Source organism: Tigriopus californicus, chromosome 2 (assembly GCF_007210705.1).
Source record: "Tigriopus californicus strain San Diego chromosome 2, Tcal_SD_v2.1, whole genome shotgun sequence".
Lineage (NCBI taxonomy): Eukaryota > Metazoa > Arthropoda > Copepoda > Harpacticoida > Harpacticidae > Tigriopus > Tigriopus californicus.
The window spans coordinates 4,457,637-4,473,547 of record NC_081441.1 but is presented as its reverse complement, the minus strand read 5'-3'; the positions used below and the strand labels follow the sequence as shown (position 1 = coordinate 4,473,547).

At 41.5% G+C, this 15,911-nt stretch overlaps 3 protein-coding genes and 1 long non-coding RNA gene across 7 annotated transcripts; 3 read left to right on the top strand and 1 right to left on the bottom strand.

The window, feature by feature from the left end:
- The first annotated feature begins 5,774 nt into the window (after nt 1–5,774).
- Nucleotides 5,775–8,015, top strand: LOC131892909 (GATA zinc finger domain-containing protein 21-like). Its single transcript, XM_059242775.1, has 4 exons — nt 5,775–6,243; nt 6,316–6,658; nt 6,722–7,062; nt 7,651–8,015. Exons 1-4 carry the CDS (start codon nt 6,229–6,231, stop codon nt 7,858–7,860), a joined length of 909 nt encoding a protein of 302 aa, XP_059098758.1. The 5' UTR covers nt 5,775–6,228; the 3' UTR covers nt 7,861–8,015.
- Nucleotides 8,016–8,272: 257 nt separating this feature from the next.
- Nucleotides 8,273–10,838, top strand: LOC131891528 (uncharacterized). Its single transcript, XM_059241139.1, has 2 exons — nt 8,273–8,816; nt 9,441–10,838. Exons 1-2 carry the CDS (start codon nt 8,599–8,601, stop codon nt 10,588–10,590), a joined length of 1,368 nt encoding a protein of 455 aa, XP_059097122.1. The 5' UTR covers nt 8,273–8,598; the 3' UTR covers nt 10,591–10,838.
- On the bottom strand, nt 9,972–13,187 carry LOC131891550 (uncharacterized). 2 transcript variants are annotated; one of them, XR_009374419.1, is made up of 4 exons: nt 13,058–13,174; nt 12,696–12,907; nt 12,418–12,619; nt 9,972–12,344 (listed from the first exon to the last, which is right to left on the bottom strand). It is a non-coding gene; the product is annotated as an uncharacterized LOC131891550 (long non-coding RNA). The 2 variants fall into 2 exon arrangements; XR_009374418.1 differs by having other exon boundaries at nt 12,696–13,187.
- A 92-nt stretch (nt 13,188–13,279) lies between these two features.
- Nucleotides 13,280–15,837, top strand: LOC131891507 (RCC1 and BTB domain-containing protein 1-like). Of its 3 annotated transcripts, XM_059241128.1 has the most exons (11): nt 13,280–13,498; nt 13,574–13,647; nt 13,715–13,873; nt 13,941–14,031; nt 14,099–14,162; nt 14,221–14,321; nt 14,383–14,603; nt 14,680–14,947; nt 15,056–15,228; nt 15,346–15,415; nt 15,478–15,618. In XM_059241128.1, the coding sequence occupies exons 1-10, from the start codon at nt 13,280–13,282 to the stop codon at nt 15,380–15,382; spliced, it is 1,407 nt and encodes a 468-aa protein (XP_059097111.1). In that variant the 3' UTR covers nt 15,383–15,415; nt 15,478–15,618. The 3 variants fall into 3 exon arrangements, with proteins under 3 accessions (XP_059097111.1, XP_059097097.1, XP_059097104.1); XM_059241114.1 differs by lacking the exon at nt 15,346–15,415 and having other exon boundaries at nt 15,478–15,837; XM_059241121.1 differs by lacking the exons at nt 13,574–13,647; nt 15,346–15,415 and having other exon boundaries at nt 13,677–13,873; nt 15,478–15,837.
- The last annotated feature ends 74 nt before the right edge of the window (nt 15,838–15,911 follow it).

Sequence of the window (15,911 nt, the reverse complement as noted above, 5' to 3'; positions counted from 1 at the left end):
TCCACCTTTCTAAATGCTTATTGTGCACATCTCAAATTGATTAAGATAAATGAAATTCATCCACCCACTATGACGAGAGAAAAAAAAATGTCCATAATTTGAAGAAACACTTCCAGGTTGAAAAGCAAAATGAGCTTGTGATGTTTGCGTTTTTATCCTTTTTGTTACTAATGAATGAACCAGTCGTAATGAATAAGATGCCATAGGAAAATGAAATATTGTTGCGATATGTCTGATACTTGTTACTTGGACATTTGATTGTTCTTCCATTGAATTGCCCTTGGCCATAGTAATCCTATCAAACTCATAAAGAGGTCAAAATCATAAAGCAAGCTTGACGGTTCGGTTTTGACCCACTTTTACAAAGAAACCGCAAGTTTAATTTGTTTTATATTTTGGTGCAATGCCCTCAAATACTCCAAGTAAAAGTGAATAAAAAGGCAGGGATGAATACGTTAGTATTTGTGTCAAAGTATGTAAACTATTTTGACGAACTGCACTGTAGCAACTAGTATGTTTGAGAGTATATTGAGAGTATGTAAGAGCATACTTGGTATTCTTGCCCACTTGATTTCAAAAAGCCCCACTCTTGAATCAACGGTGAAGGATTGGGCTCGAATAAGCATTGTTTTACGTAGGTTAGAGTATGGAAAATGCGGACCAAACTTGTTTTTCAGCTTAGAATTCCTGGAGCAGATCTGAATGCATCATGTGCATTTTTGTTGTCTCTACTCGTACTTTGGTCATTCGGACTTGACGTGCGAAAGACATTCATTGAAAAAGATCGCCTCCGCGAACTCTCCTGAACACAAAAATGAGTAAATGTCGAGCTTCTTTCTCATTTTGAATTAGTTCATCACCTTTCCGATGAATCAAATAAATATGCAATTCCGAAGAACTATGAAAAAATCACGAAAGGGCGTTGGGATATCTTTTCAGGATTCCCGAGGAACAAAATGGAAAAGAACTTGATTCACGTCAGGGAAATACTCAAATAGTTATTTGAACATTATAACCCTTGAGTCACCCTTGTCTTGGCACAAAGATTATAAATAGATTCAGATTTGAGCCATTTGCACTACCTATTATAAGGTTTATGAAAAGTTTAGCAACCAAAGATTTGTGATTAAATACATTTGAAAAGTTCTCCTTGAAACCCTTACTTACCTTTTTTGATACCAAAAATACCTTGTTGGGCAACTGGCCTGAAAGTGTTGTCCTGACAATCTCTGAGACGGCCTATCCGAAAACATATTCCATCCATTACGTCGATTGATAATGTAGAACACAAGTCATATAATTTGACGTTATCTCACAATGTAACGGCCACAATCAACCTTGCTACTCCCATTTCGACCTTTGAAACTTCATTTCTCCTTGATCTCATGCAAGCAAACGTACAATAGATCATGCTATATCGAACCTAAATTTGAATCATACAATAGATCATGCTATATCGAACCTAAATTTGAATCATACAATAGATCATGCTATATCGAACCTAAATTTGAATCATACAATATTGGGCCTTTTAGCTTACGATTTCAGTGCATTCTTAGTGCAATTCAAAACATGCTCTTTCTTGAGAAATGATGTATCACTTTGCCTGACCGTAAGATGCTAAATAATATGTTGATCTATAAAAAGTTTTGAGCAATCATTTACAAATGTCTCATTCGCTCCATTTTACGACTTTGCGGCGCTTTCTGAAGGAACATCAATTGGAATGGACAAGAAGAGTCTGGAATTCAATATTGGGTAAAGGTAACAAAACATACTAAACTGCGGTGTTCCACAAGAGCCTGCCTGGAATCTAAATACGAACTAAGATTTGGACTTGGAAACCAAAAGCTCCTTGGAGGTAAACATGAGCGAAATCTAAACGAAGCACTAGTGAAATTACAAATAGGGTTCGGCGGCGTTACGTAACAAATTGTAAGGAAAATGTAAAAAAGCCTGCCATTGGTTGAAAGTGCGGACAGACAAAGTCAGATGCGTAAGAACGGCTTTACACTAGGGTGTAAAACCGAGATTGAATCCTGTTTAAGGATTGAAGATCAGCACTAATGCTGGGACGAGTTCGGCAAAAGACTTGAGTCCAGTAGAGGACTCCAGTCTTTCACTGCATTCAAGTCGAACAAAAAGACTCATACACCAAAAACTCGCCTCAGCACTAGTCCTACTTCAATACCCAAACCGGATTCAATATCGGTTTTCCATCCTAGTGTAAAGCCCCCCCTAAGCAATATGTCAAAAAAAGACGAAGAAGGCGGGAAATTCAAACTGAACGGAAATCGCCATTTACTGGGTCAAAGTTTTGGTTCTTCAAGTCAATGATTTTGTCCAAAAATGTTACCACGGTATGACATTTTGATGGCAGATTCAGAATCAATCACAATTAGAATCCAATTTACATCATACTCTGGGCAAGAGGGAAAAACCGTTTAAGCCAGTGCATCAATTTCAGACCAATGTCTTCACATGTCTTATGTACTGTAAACTTTATGACTGACGGAATATAAAAACTCCAAATTGCTCCTACGACGGATTTCACAAGTGATCTTGGCTCCTTGAATTGAATGATTTTTATCAAACGGAAATGAGTTGTGAAGACTAAAAAACCAAGATGTCACCCAACATACCTCGGCTAAAGAATTGTGTTAAAGCAAAATTAGTCACCCTTGGAAAATGATAAATTTTCGAAGCTGTCGAGTTCCTCATCGAATTCATGTACGGAAAAAAAACTTTCCTATAAAAAGTATCAAAAAATTAGTGTTCAGACCCTGTAATAAATTCAACATCTTACGCATGAAAATGACATGATGGCGGAATGTGTTCTTATGTATGTAAGCACGTACTCGTACTGTGTAATCAAATGCAACTGATCCCCATACGCATATCAAGGAAGATTGGATTATCAGTCATTCCAGGTAAACATAAATAGCTTTCATACTTACTTGAGACGTAAAATGTCTCGAATTGTAACTTGAAGGGTGTTTCAAAAGAAAGGAGCCCCTTGTTGTGTCTCTCATAACTCAATAAAAGGCACATTAATTCAAGCTCTAAGGGACATTATTGACGAACCCTTCCGCTCGATGATCTCATTTATATGCAACCTTTTTTGGGCAGTTCCATGCTTATCCTACCAAGAGCCATCGATCATGGGTCATCTGGAAAGAAGATCGTTAGTCATTTCAGGTGTTCAATTTCAAGAGGCGAGTGTTTTCGTAGAAGCCAAGGGGGGCATGTAGCAAATAAATAAAAATGTATTCAGATTAGATTTGCACCCATTATGGTGAGTCCGACTATATCCGAGTTAAACAGACACATGATGTAAAATGCTGATTTCTTTTGAAGCACCCTATACTCGTATGTACGAGCATAGATGATACGTCACACTTTAGTGAGTAACTTTATCAACCAACACTACACAAGTCCCTTCAAATCCTGTCGTTTATGCCTACACTGAAGCAAAACATGTAGTACAAACTCAGTGCGCTTTCAAGCTAACAAGATAGGTAGTCGGATGATATCACATTTCATCCATCATATGCATTACCCAGAATATTATTTACTGTTATAATGGGCTGCATCTGTTGTCCTGACTCATTGTCCCCAAACAAGTCTATTCAAATGAGAGTGACGAAGCGTAAAAACTGGCTAGATAGATAAATACTACATACTGGTACATACAGTGGGGAACATAGTGGAGTAGATAGTGGTGTCGCTTGCAACTGGTCGTAGATTGAGATTCTATCACGTCCCTTAGCTTTTGAAGATGGGCAAGCAGTCAACCACCATGCTTCAACATATACGTACGTACACATGGGGGACAGAGGGTGCATACCTTGGTACATTACAAACATTTTTGTTCTACAGGGAGGCTCCCAAAAAACTTGACTCTGAAATCAAAATCAAAGTCCAAAGCTGAAAAATAACATTCAAAATATCGATGGTTTCTCATTCAGGTGCTTTCTAATCATAGTGACCACTTGTAGTAGAGTGAGAATGTCTTGCTGTTCATGGGTTTAGAAGAAGAACGCACAAATTGATTGTTTGATGGTTGGAATGATATAATTTGGGGGTCTCCCTGTATGCAGAGGGGGGGGGGCAGAGATGCGTAAGTGATACGCAAGACCAGTATTTGGTTTTTTATCTCCTACTAGATAAACAGTTACACCGTAATTGAAACAAGGGCATGTTATAAAATGCACTTTAGATGAAGCATCAAGATAGCTTTTTGGCACGGTCACTTTTCAGATGTATCTTTCTTTAGATTAAAACTTGGATTCAGAGTAGATCATAGTAAGTTTTGGACTTTTTTGTCATATATAACCAACTTTCGTCAACAATCATAATCATGTTCAAGTGCAACGGAATTGTGTGCGGAATTGTGAAAAGCGAAAAAGATTAGTTGTCATGAAAGAGCAATTTTTTAACTATAACGATACATTTTAGTGTAACAGACGGACAAAAAGGAGACCTTAAATTAGAACTCGTATGTTGCATGAATCTTTGACCAGAATTCGTCACATTTTTGAATATATGACGTAAAAAGACATTGACGACAGTCTTAGACGCAAGAGATAATCTGACAACAAACTTAAAAGGCTTTAAACTCTATTGCTCCAAATTTGAGAAGATGAGTCAAATATTTCCTATACGTCACCCCAAAATCAAAGGTCAACAAAAGTACTTAAGGTGCTTGTTCGTTAAACCGTTCGCAAAACATACAACATGGTTGTAATTGGCGTGAGAAAGTGGTTCCGTTCTACAAAAAACCATTTTAAAGGATACAGCTTATGAGACAAAAGTCATACACCGCACGGCAATTTATCGGCAATAAGTAGTAAAGCTTTACGATCCTGGCTTTAAATTTGTTTGACGTGTGAGCATCGAATATCTTTTAAAATAAGGTAACCATAGAAGGCCAAAATAAAGGCCATACATAACTAAAGTAGAAATGGTGCGTGCACCAGTTATGGTCCTTGCATTTTGATATTGAGCTTATTCGGCGCGTTTTCCTGACGAGTCAAAGATTCAATTCTTGAAATGTAGCGACCAATCAACATACCATGATATTTAAAAATGAATGGTTGCAACGATGGTTCAATTGCTCAACTTGCGCCTTAGGCCAAAGAAGAATGCATAGATTGGAGTCTAGATACTCTTCTCTTTGAGAGGATTTGGTGCCATTGGTCACTCGGTGTGCAGATCAATTTGAAGAATTTTGGTCTGTCTCTTCCGGGTGGATGATGAGATCAGTCAGGGCTCAAATCGTAAGGAGTACACACTTCAATCATCAGCAAACTTAAATATTGAGGATAAACATCAAAACTTCAAAACAATAGGGCAGGGCAGGAAAGAGGCCTCACTTAAAATCAGAACCCTTGAGAAGACAGTTACGGTACTTGAGCCGTTCAAATTGCCCAGCAAATGTTTTTATGTGAGTGCGTGAGTTCATGTCTTCCATGGTCGGTAGTTGGTTGGTTGGTTGGTTGGTTGGTTGGGTAAGTTCGAGCCATTGGAAGGCTCACTCGGCTTGAAACGATCGTTTTGAAAATTGATATTCCTCGATTGTGGGTCTTTAGTGGCGATCGCTTATAAAAATGCGACCCAATCTAGCAGAAAGGTCCCTTCGAGAGCAAGTAAAAGGCACTTTGAAGTTCGGCCGGACGCACTGCAACTAGCGGAGAACAACGATTATTTAGACGTAGAGACTAACGACGACGACGACCATATCGACGACGACGACGACGACCATATCGACGAAGACGACGAGGACGACGAGATGATGATCATTTTCGGTGTTGCCATGTTGCCAGGGTGAACAGCACCTCACTTAACGTACTGTGAATGGAGTTAAATAAGCAAGAGTGGAAGTGTGCGAGTGAGGGTTCCCCAACTCTGGTTGGTTGGTTGGTTGGTTGGTAGAGGCTAGGACACTAACCAATTTACGGTTGTCATTGTTGATGCTCTCGGTCCGAGGAGAATGTACAAGTGGTTGCGGCAAAACATGCATTCACCCTCGACTGTTTTACGGACGACATCAACAACACAACCACCCCTCCATGGGTGATGGTTGGTAGTGAAGATGGTTCGATGTCCTGTACGGGACCGAGGCCTACGGGATCACTCATTCCAATAAACCACCAACACCCTGAAAGGATAAAAAGGCGACGACACATCCCGAAGTGAATTAGTCGTTCTTAAGTTATCCGTAGCATCATGAGTATTCGGCAGGTTGGTACATCTCAAGACTTAGGGCGTTTTTTAGGATAGTTAAACAAATAGTACAATTCTTGTGACTTTAAGGAAAACATGTGGCTGCTATTCGTCGTTCTTGTGATCGCCGTTGTTAACGGACAGAACAACCGGTTCAACAACCAATTCCAAAACAACAACAATAACAACAACCGATTTGTGAGCAATGGAAGATTCGTGCCCCAAAACAACGTCCCCGTTCGTAACAACAACAACAATTTCAACAATAATGTTCCCAGGAACAATGTTGTTAACGTTGTGAGCAACAATAACAACAACTTCAGAGCCACCCCCGCCGATGCTCGGGACGCAAGAGGAACCGAGGTCTACCCAGGATGCAACGGGACCGTGTGCTTGCCCGAGGCCAACTTGTGTGCCCTTCGAAAGCAGAAACGTACATTGGAGATTCCCCAGAGATACCAGGTACAGAGCTGAAACCATTTTCTCCATTTTTCAGCTGGACACTTCCAACATCAAGGCAACAGTTACTGGTTTTCCATGGCCTCCAGCGAGAACGCCCTGCGAAACGCCCGATGGAATTGGTTCACTGGGCGGAACTACTGCCGTAAGATGTGCATGGACATGGTCTCGTTCGAGAACCAAGCCGAGGAGAACTTTGTTGAAGACATCCTGAGGCGAACCAACGTGGACAATATCCATCTGGCTGGTCGGCTTTGTGATGCTGAAGTTGAGGGTTGCAACCAAACTCGTTTCCAACCACTCCAAATCAACGGCTGGTTCTGGGCGTCTACTTTGAAGATGATGCCTCCCACGAACCAGGCATCCAACAATCAAGTCGTGAGTGCAACACGTTTTTTGTCTTAATGGGAATGTTCTTTCGTCAGTCTCCCTTGTGGACCTTTTTGAACCATAATCAAAGATCTATCTTTCATTCGTGGCGATTGATGTCTTGTTGGTCGAGCAATTTTCAGCAAATTATCACTCGTAATTTGATGCTGATGCTACAAAACATTCGTAAAGTTCGATTACCCACATCCTGACTAACAAGCCACCATCCGAACTGGACATGGCTCATAGCATATGAGGAAAAGAAAAAATAGCCTCTGAAATGGTCTGACCAACCATCAATCTACGATTTTTGCCCTTGTTCGGTTTGTTTCGCTCCTCTTCAAAGCAAAAGAATCACTTTAATTCAACAGTGGCGGAAATCATCGAATTCGTAACAGAGAAGGAGAGCGAGTAACAAGTACATACAGTCGAGTTCGTATTTCCGCATTGAGACCGTATTTGACTATTTGTCAAGTACACACATATTAGCACATCTCGCTACCACGGACACGCCGTTGACAAATGGCCAAGGTGTCACACATGAACTGGTCTGTTGTGCATAGGATTATTGATCATTGATGTAAATCACTCTTGCAGTTTAACAACTGGGCATCTGGTCAACCCAACGGCGCTCTTAAGTCAGATGGATTTGGCTTGGAGGCTTGTTTGGCTCTTCGAGCTCAAGGGGGCGTGTTCAAGTGGTACGACGAAGCTTGCAATACCCGACGCCATCTCGTGTGCGAAGATCTGCCGGCTCCTAACATCAACTTTGTTCGCAACCAGAACCCTGGAGTTAACATTCCCTAAATTGAAGATTCGGCAGGCATCGATTTTTCCAACACTTTTTTAATCATTGGTTTATCGAATCTCGTGGATAGTTGGATTTGAGCAAGTTTTTACCGCCGTAAATTATTCCCGTTTTTAATAATAAACGACGATTTCATACTCCCAGGCACAAACTACATTGCATCCCAGCCTCTCTTCGATATTCACTTACCTACACACTATAGTATTTTGCGAAGCGATCGACAAAGTACGTATGTATTCTTGCGCTCTTTAAGTACCAACACATTGTAGAGTTCTAAGTGCAAAAGAACTTCAGACAGGTTCCCCTCCTTTTTCCTCTTCAACTCGGTGAGTTTGAGGTAGTATAATTTTCTACAGGTAGAATGCGTCTTCTTCCTTTAAAGCGACGATGAAGAAGAAGGACAATTCCAGAGTCAATAGCGTCTCGTGATTCATTCTGAAACGATCGAGCTGTTTGTCCCAATGTTCTGATATCAGGATCGGCTAGGTGGGAACATGCCGCCCCCCCTCTCCTTACAAGTGGTGTGGAAGTGGCCCTGAAAGTGTCGACTTATCTCTCCCAATATGATTCACTATGAGGCTTAACTTTGTTGTTACACATTACTCTTAGTGCTAACCCCGCACTCTCCCCAAAGTCTAGTATTCGGGAAAAACAGAGATAAGAGATCACCATAACTCTCGCTAATCATTGTCTTTGGGGAACACTTGAGCGATTGTGACCATCGTGTTAGGAACATCATGTTGAAGTATGGGGGCTTCAAAATGATTCGCAGTTTCTATCAAACCTTGGACGTGATCTCCGAAAAGGTGGTCAAGTACTCCTTGGTACATGGCCATCAAAGTGACAAATTGAAAAAGGCCAATGATTTTGAAAACTGCGCCCATGTGTGTGAGATCTTGTGGAAAGCACGGAAAATCGAATTGGAGGATCCGCGAAAACAGAACTTTATGTTAAGGTAAGGACGACGTCACCAATGGAAAGAGTCGGTATTGGTGAAAATTGGCACAATCACATGAATTGACCAAATACTCCCATCTTCGTTCGAGTTAGTTCAGTCTAGAGGGCTAGCACTCTAGTTCAGTCGAAAGCCTGTGTCAAAAGTAAAGAGCTCTCCCACTCAAAACGTACGAGTGCATTTTGTGTAACAACTTGTTACTAACCAGGCGCAAAATGGTGAATCTTATTTCAAGGAAAAATACATATGACCAATCGGGGTACATAAAGGTTGCCAATTTTCACCCTTACCGTCTCCGTCCAGTGAGGCAGCGTCTAGCTGAGGTAACAGTAAAAAATTAAACCACCGACCTTATCGACATCTGCTCACCCTTCGAGTTCATAAAGGCACGGTATTCGAAATTTATGCTATGTAATGTCCCAATAAAACGCATCAATTAATTATCCAAGAACAAACATATGCTCAACTATGATAGGCTTCGGTCGCATCAAGTTCAAACAAACTTAAAGTAGAGTTGAATGTCACGTCAATTATTGTCATTAACAAGTCCAGTTACGTTTGTCAATCGATGCACTTACTGGCTAACCACCTTGCTCACTCGTCCCGTGATTTTCATTTTCGCAGGCACGAATCATACACTCATCCGAATGTTATCTTCGAGGACGGGGTCACGCTCTTGACACTAACTCCCACCCACGCCATTTTCGCCAAATGCCCCGAAGACATCGATGTTCATGCCCACTCCACGGGGCCGTTTTTTTATATCAACCAATTCAATCACTGCAAGCATCTGATCCTTATACCTTTGAACCTTTTCATTGCGCTCACCAATGACGTGGATGCCCTGCCCTTCAATCCGGAGTCGGTCAGCTATGTGCTTCTCTCTAACACGGGTCGATGCGGTTCAACTCTGCTCACGCAACTATTCGAGGACAAAGTAAAAAACGCGGTCGCAATTTCGGAACCAGATTTTGTTATGGCCATGGTGACCAATCATGAAAATATCAATTATGCCTTCCGCCAAAAACTGATCCGAGGTTGCGTTTTCGCGCTGACGGCCTCGGCGATTCGGCGATTCAAGCACGATAATCCAAAAAATCAGCACTATAACGTCCTTATCAAACCTAAAGCTCACGGGATAGCACTAACCCCTGAGCTCGCGCAGGCTTTTCCCTCAATGAAGCATCTCTATCTATATCGTCATCCCATCGAATATTACAAGTCACTGAAGGCTGTTTACAGAGCCCTATTGCATCCGCTGGTCGACATCTTGATGATGAAGCTCTCTATAAAAATGGAGCAAGATGAGTTTATCTTGAGTCAATTTCCATTCGCCAATCGATCGGACACTAATGAGCATCTCCAATTGATGAAGGGTGCACTGAACGCGTATTCGAGCAAGCAGAAAACGGTCCTTCTCATAGGCCTTTACGTGGCCAATCTTCTGAGTATCAAACATCAGGCTAAAGAGTTGGGAATTGACTTCAAAGTCATCAGCTTCCAGGAGCTGAAAGACACTCCAGAAATTGTTTTCAAAGACGTTATCGACTTTTGCGGAATCGCGATAAACGAAGACGCCAACTTTAAAGCACTGCCTGATTCGGATAGTCAGCAAAACTCGGTTCTCAGTCGATCAAATCTATCTAATTATCAGACACCAGTTACAGACCAAGAGAAGAAGCTGATTGACGCGCTTCTTCAGATTTGCCACTTACCTTCAATCTTGGAGTTTTCAAATCACAGTCTGGAGTTTCAAAAGCAACTCCAGCTCTAATCGCATTCACTCCAAGGGTCTCATGGGACATCTACGTCTGAGCTGGAATGTGGATCCAGATATGTCCCAGAAAAAAGAAAATTGTGAAAACCAAAGTTGTGTTAACAACCCTCTTACCAACTCACGAGATGTGATTACCTTACTCATACAGTAGTTTTCCAAATCACCTCTGTTGCCTGTCAATCCCCCATAACATTTGTTTCGAGTACATCGTGTTATATTTCTGAACAGTTAGTTTTATAAGCCTACATGTTTCACTTGATCCAAAAGTTGAATAACATCATTACGATTTTATGTCATCAAAGCTGAAAACGGCTTTCAAAACAACCGTGCGTGTGGTGTAATGCATCTTAGATTTGAAAGCCAGTTCCGAGGCTACTTTTCGGTCAGCAAGTAGACATCCTTAGTACGTTTCTCAGCTTCTAACTGCTTTAGGATGATCCTAACTGCATAGGATCTGGAAAAATATCATTCGCGAAAAGCAATGAATTTTGATGTATTTTTAACTATTTGTAGCTTCTTATTTTAAGTGGTACTCCAAGGACCCTACCTCGCTCCAGGGACACTAATTTTAGGCACTAAGCATATCTGCCTGTGAGTAGCACTTTGTCTTTTGAAGTTGATTCTTAAAAGTGTAAGGGATTTGATTGTTTTCAAACGAAAATTGTTAGGATACACCAAACCCTTAACAAGCTAGATGGTGGTACTTAAATTTGGTTATGGATCACCTCGCAATCTTACAACAAGCATACAACTGTAGTCTCTGTATGAAGTCCAAGAGGCCCTGTCATTTTTTTTGTAGCGTTTTGGCTTTATTTTTTTCCTCATTTTGTAACCAAACCGAGTCTTCATGAGACTCGGAAATTCCTGTGTGCCATAGCCAGGCTCCAGTCGAATCGAAAGAGACAGATGGGTCCAATGATCAAAGAATCAAAATAATTGTCTGTGCTCTGTTTTTCCCACTGCTTGCCCTTGTTCTAGGGGCAAAATAAATAAGGCAATATTTGTGACCGCCATGCAAGGAGCAAATTCGAGTTGCAAAAGCAAGAAATTCATTCAGTATAACTCCTGTATGAAAGGATGACAACTATAATTTTGGGATATTTGCCTCCTGAGACCACGGTTATTTATATATGGACTGTAGTGTATCACTGGAATTTTAGGAAACACTTTAGTAGGTAAAGGTACAAAAATACAATACGAACAAACTGATTCAAATTCTAGGCTTTTGCATTATTCAATATGTAGGGAATACGCACTGTAAGTGGTGATTGGTTTGCAGCTTTCAATTATATGTAAGCAAATTTCATACCTCCATTCCAGACCAAGTTTACATTCAAGAGGATCAGACAGATTTTCCAATTCGTTTTGTTGGTGGGTTAGGTAATGCACTAGTATATCAATATGAAGTTAGAAACGAATTGTTAATCCTTCCCTTATTACCACTGACGATCTCATTCCCATTTGAGGTTATTTTTTGGACTTGGAGGTTGGACCATGAGGACTCCCATGTCAAGAAAAAATGCATTGCCTTTTTGAAGGTATCAATATAGCAAGAAAACCGTGCGATGTTTGATTTACGCTGATGATCTTTGTCTCGTGGCACACTCGGCAGAGATCTCCAAAGGGCCGTGGGAGATTTGCAGGATTACTGTGAGTTGAACGACCTTCAGGTTAATGGTGAGAAATCCAAGGTTTTGGTTTTCCACAAGGGTAGACTCCCGACTTGCTCGGTCGTCTTCAGGAAAGTTGAACTTGAAAGAGTGAACAAGTTCAATTATCTGGGAATGATATTTTCATCCCAACTATCCTTCTCAGCCTACTTACGGCACTTGAATGTGAAAGCCAGATAGGAAAGATTGGGTTCTTTTTCCCATGCTTGAAGCTCTGTGACCTTCTATTTGCTGTGGTATTGCGCGTCTTTCAAACCTATATCCTGCCCATCTACGAGCATGGATTGCCGGTTTGGATCACAGGATTCGTTGCAAAGTCCGTATGCGATACGATGGACTCTGTATTCACCAAATACCTAAAACGATACTTAAGCTTACCATTTGAATTCAATAATTCCATCACACACCACCTGACTCAGACTTATCCCTTACAAATATGGCTCAAGAATATCGCGCCAGACCGAATTGGCTCCATTATACTAGGGAAAGGTTTTGAGGGTTTGCAGCTCCGCTTGTTTGACGATTAAATGAAATGTAATCACAGTTTCGCCAAATTTGCCTTCTTAAACGAGCCACTTGGCGAGAAACCAGCCCTCGGAGCCAACTGAGCCCTCTGAGCCCTCCGAATGGTAGAGTGTTGGTTTCTGAAAGTGATAACAAGTTGAAATTCTCTATTGGGGTAATCAAAAGCTCCAAAAGACGAATAAAATTGTATTTTCCCACAGGAATGAAACTTTAAGTGATTTGTCAAAAAATGGCAAAAGGTGTAACAAAATTAGGTTTCACGGACACACCTAGGTATACTTATCTTCGCACGTAGTAGGTTCTTATGCAACTGATGAGCTGAGGTTGTGTGATTTGTGTTAGTTTGACAAGCTACTCTGTCCCGTATTCTGAGGCTGTGGTGACTGGTCAATGCTGATGTTAGTACACATAATGATTCTTTCAGGATCTTAAAATATACACGCACAGCATCGCAACAGTACAATAAAACACATAGCAATTCAAAGATAGCCATGAACTTGGAAGCATGGTCTCTTTTCTCGCTCTTAGAGCCCGATTTTGTGAAGAATCTTCGCATGGTGTGCGTCTTCGGGAACTCCGGCAATGAAGCTCATTTGGTAACCCAATCCGATGACGTCTATGCCTTGGGATCAAATGCGGCCAGTTGTTTGGGACTGGGCGACGTTTCCTCGACATTGACCCCTAAAAAGGTCAAGCATTTGTGTCAAAAGGTAGATTGATGAACACTTCACTCGTACAGCCCCTAATGTCATCAAGGAGGCCTTCAATGAGTTGCGTTATTACAGAGAGTCAAAAGTTTCGCATATGGCACAGGTCCTCACGTTTTGGCATGCACTGAATCAGGCGAAATTTATAGCTGGTGAGTGCGGGTCTTTTCCGTTTTGACAGGGATCCATCCATGACTTGTCTTTTGACGTGATGTTTAGGGGACATAATGGATATTGTCAGTTGGGCAATGCGACCACCAACCAAGGAGTTGTTCCAGCCTTAATCCCAGGGTGTCTAAAGGACAAAAAAGTCGTGGAAATCGCATGCGGATCCCATCATTCCATGTGCCTCACGGATACAGGCGAGATTTATACTTGGTAATCAATAGGTTGAGTTTTCATGGCATGACAGTTCATACTGATTTTTGGGGCTCTCGTCCTTTAGGGGTCAAAATACGTGCGCACAAATCGGCTCAGGAACAACCAACAACCAATCTTCACCCAGAAAAGTCTCGTCTTTGTTCGGTGGTAGAAAAGTGAGGCCATGGATGCGGATGACTTAATAAAACTCCTATTAAACATGCTTGTGCCAATTACTTATAGGTGGTTTCCATTGCCTGCGGCCAGATCTCCTCCATAGCTCTTCTAGACACTGGGGAAGTGTACGGTACGTTAAAATGTCCTTTTGGCCTTCAAATGATGTCAAAATAACGGTCTTGTTGCAGGGTGGGGCTATAACGGCAACGGGCAGCTGGGCTCCGGCAATAACATCAATCAGTTGAGTCCTTGTCTAGTGATAGCACTCAATACTGTTGTGATATCCAAGGTAAACCAAAAGCGTGCTTTTTGGGTCAAGGTCGTGGAAGTTATGTGGGTTTTTTTTTCAGGTTGTTTGTGGATACGCCCACACTCTGGCCTTGTCCGATGAAGGCTACCTCTTTGGTTGGGGAGCAAATTCGTACGGCCAATTGGGTTCCGGTAACAAAGCCAATTCTTGCTCCCCAACCAGAGTAGCCGTTGAAATCGGGCGAGTGGTCGATATCGCGGCTTCCCATTACAACAACATCTCGGCGGCGTTGACCCAAGATGCCAAGGTCTATATGTGGGGGTGAGTATGCTAAGTTCAGTTCTATTTACGTAGGCTAAATGACGGACCAAATCTTAATCTTGCTCTTTTTTCGTAGCCAATGCCATTCTCAAACCGTGCCCACTCCCATTTTAACGCCATTCCAAAGTTTACACGAAGTGTTTGCTCGCTTTGGATGTCCTGGCGTGACTTTTGCGCCTATGTACACCATGATTCATTCAGGAAACTCACTCATGAATGCCCTCAAATTGGCCTTTGATGATGCGACGACGTCAGATTTCACTTTCGTGGTTCAAGGCCGAGATATTCATGTGCATAAAGCGCTTTTGAAGATCCGATGTGAACACTTCCGCTCTATGTTTCAAGTAAGACCCTTTGTCACTTTTGCAGTTCTGACAATTTGACATGACAACATGCTGGTCAGGAAACCATTCCATTTGGGTCATGTTTACTGGATTTTTGACTCATTTCAGAGCCATTGGAAAGAGGACAAAGACACTTCCCTTGAAATTGAACAGTTTTCTTATCCTGTCTACCGAGCTTTCCTGGAATATCTCTACACAGACGAGCTTAATTTAGGGACTGAGGAAGCTGTTGAGCTGCTGGATTTAGCCAATGCTTATTGTGAGCCTCAATTAAAAAAGCGGTAAGATCACAGCAATCTGTGCATTAAGAGCCAGAGATGTCAAATCACCAACTCTCACTATCCAATCTGGGGATTGGGTTTTTCTTACTAAGCGAATTCCGAGAAAACACATTTTAGGAAATGGCCTGGAATTTCCCAGACTTCTGCTAAATGAGACAATCTGTAAAGAGGGACCAATGTTGAAGGGGTAGAGACGCGATTTGTTGTTTGGAGCACAAATACATCCTGACCTTTTTGGTTCCGTTTCAGGTGCGAGGGTCTCATCCAGATGGGAATCAACATTGACAATGTGTGCATGCTCTATGCCACAGCCTTAAAATTTGATGCCCAAGAGTTGGAGAGCTTTTGCTTCCGATTCAGCCTAAATCATATGACTGCAGTTACTCAGAGTGAAAGCTTCGATCAATTGGATGAGCGAGTTCTCAAAGACTTCATCCTCAAAGCTGCGCAATATGGGGCATTCAAGACATGATGATTGCCAAAATGTGATGATTACTTTCAGATGTTTCCTGTTCTTTTATTCGAAACTTGTGAAGTTTTATACATTTACTATCAAATGTGACGTACACTTGTGCAATTGCAGAAATATATATATTTTTTTAAATTTGATTTCTAAATGCAACGTATATCGCTCAGTGACCCCAATGTATGTTATTGTTGAAGCTTTTTCGAAATTTGGGCTT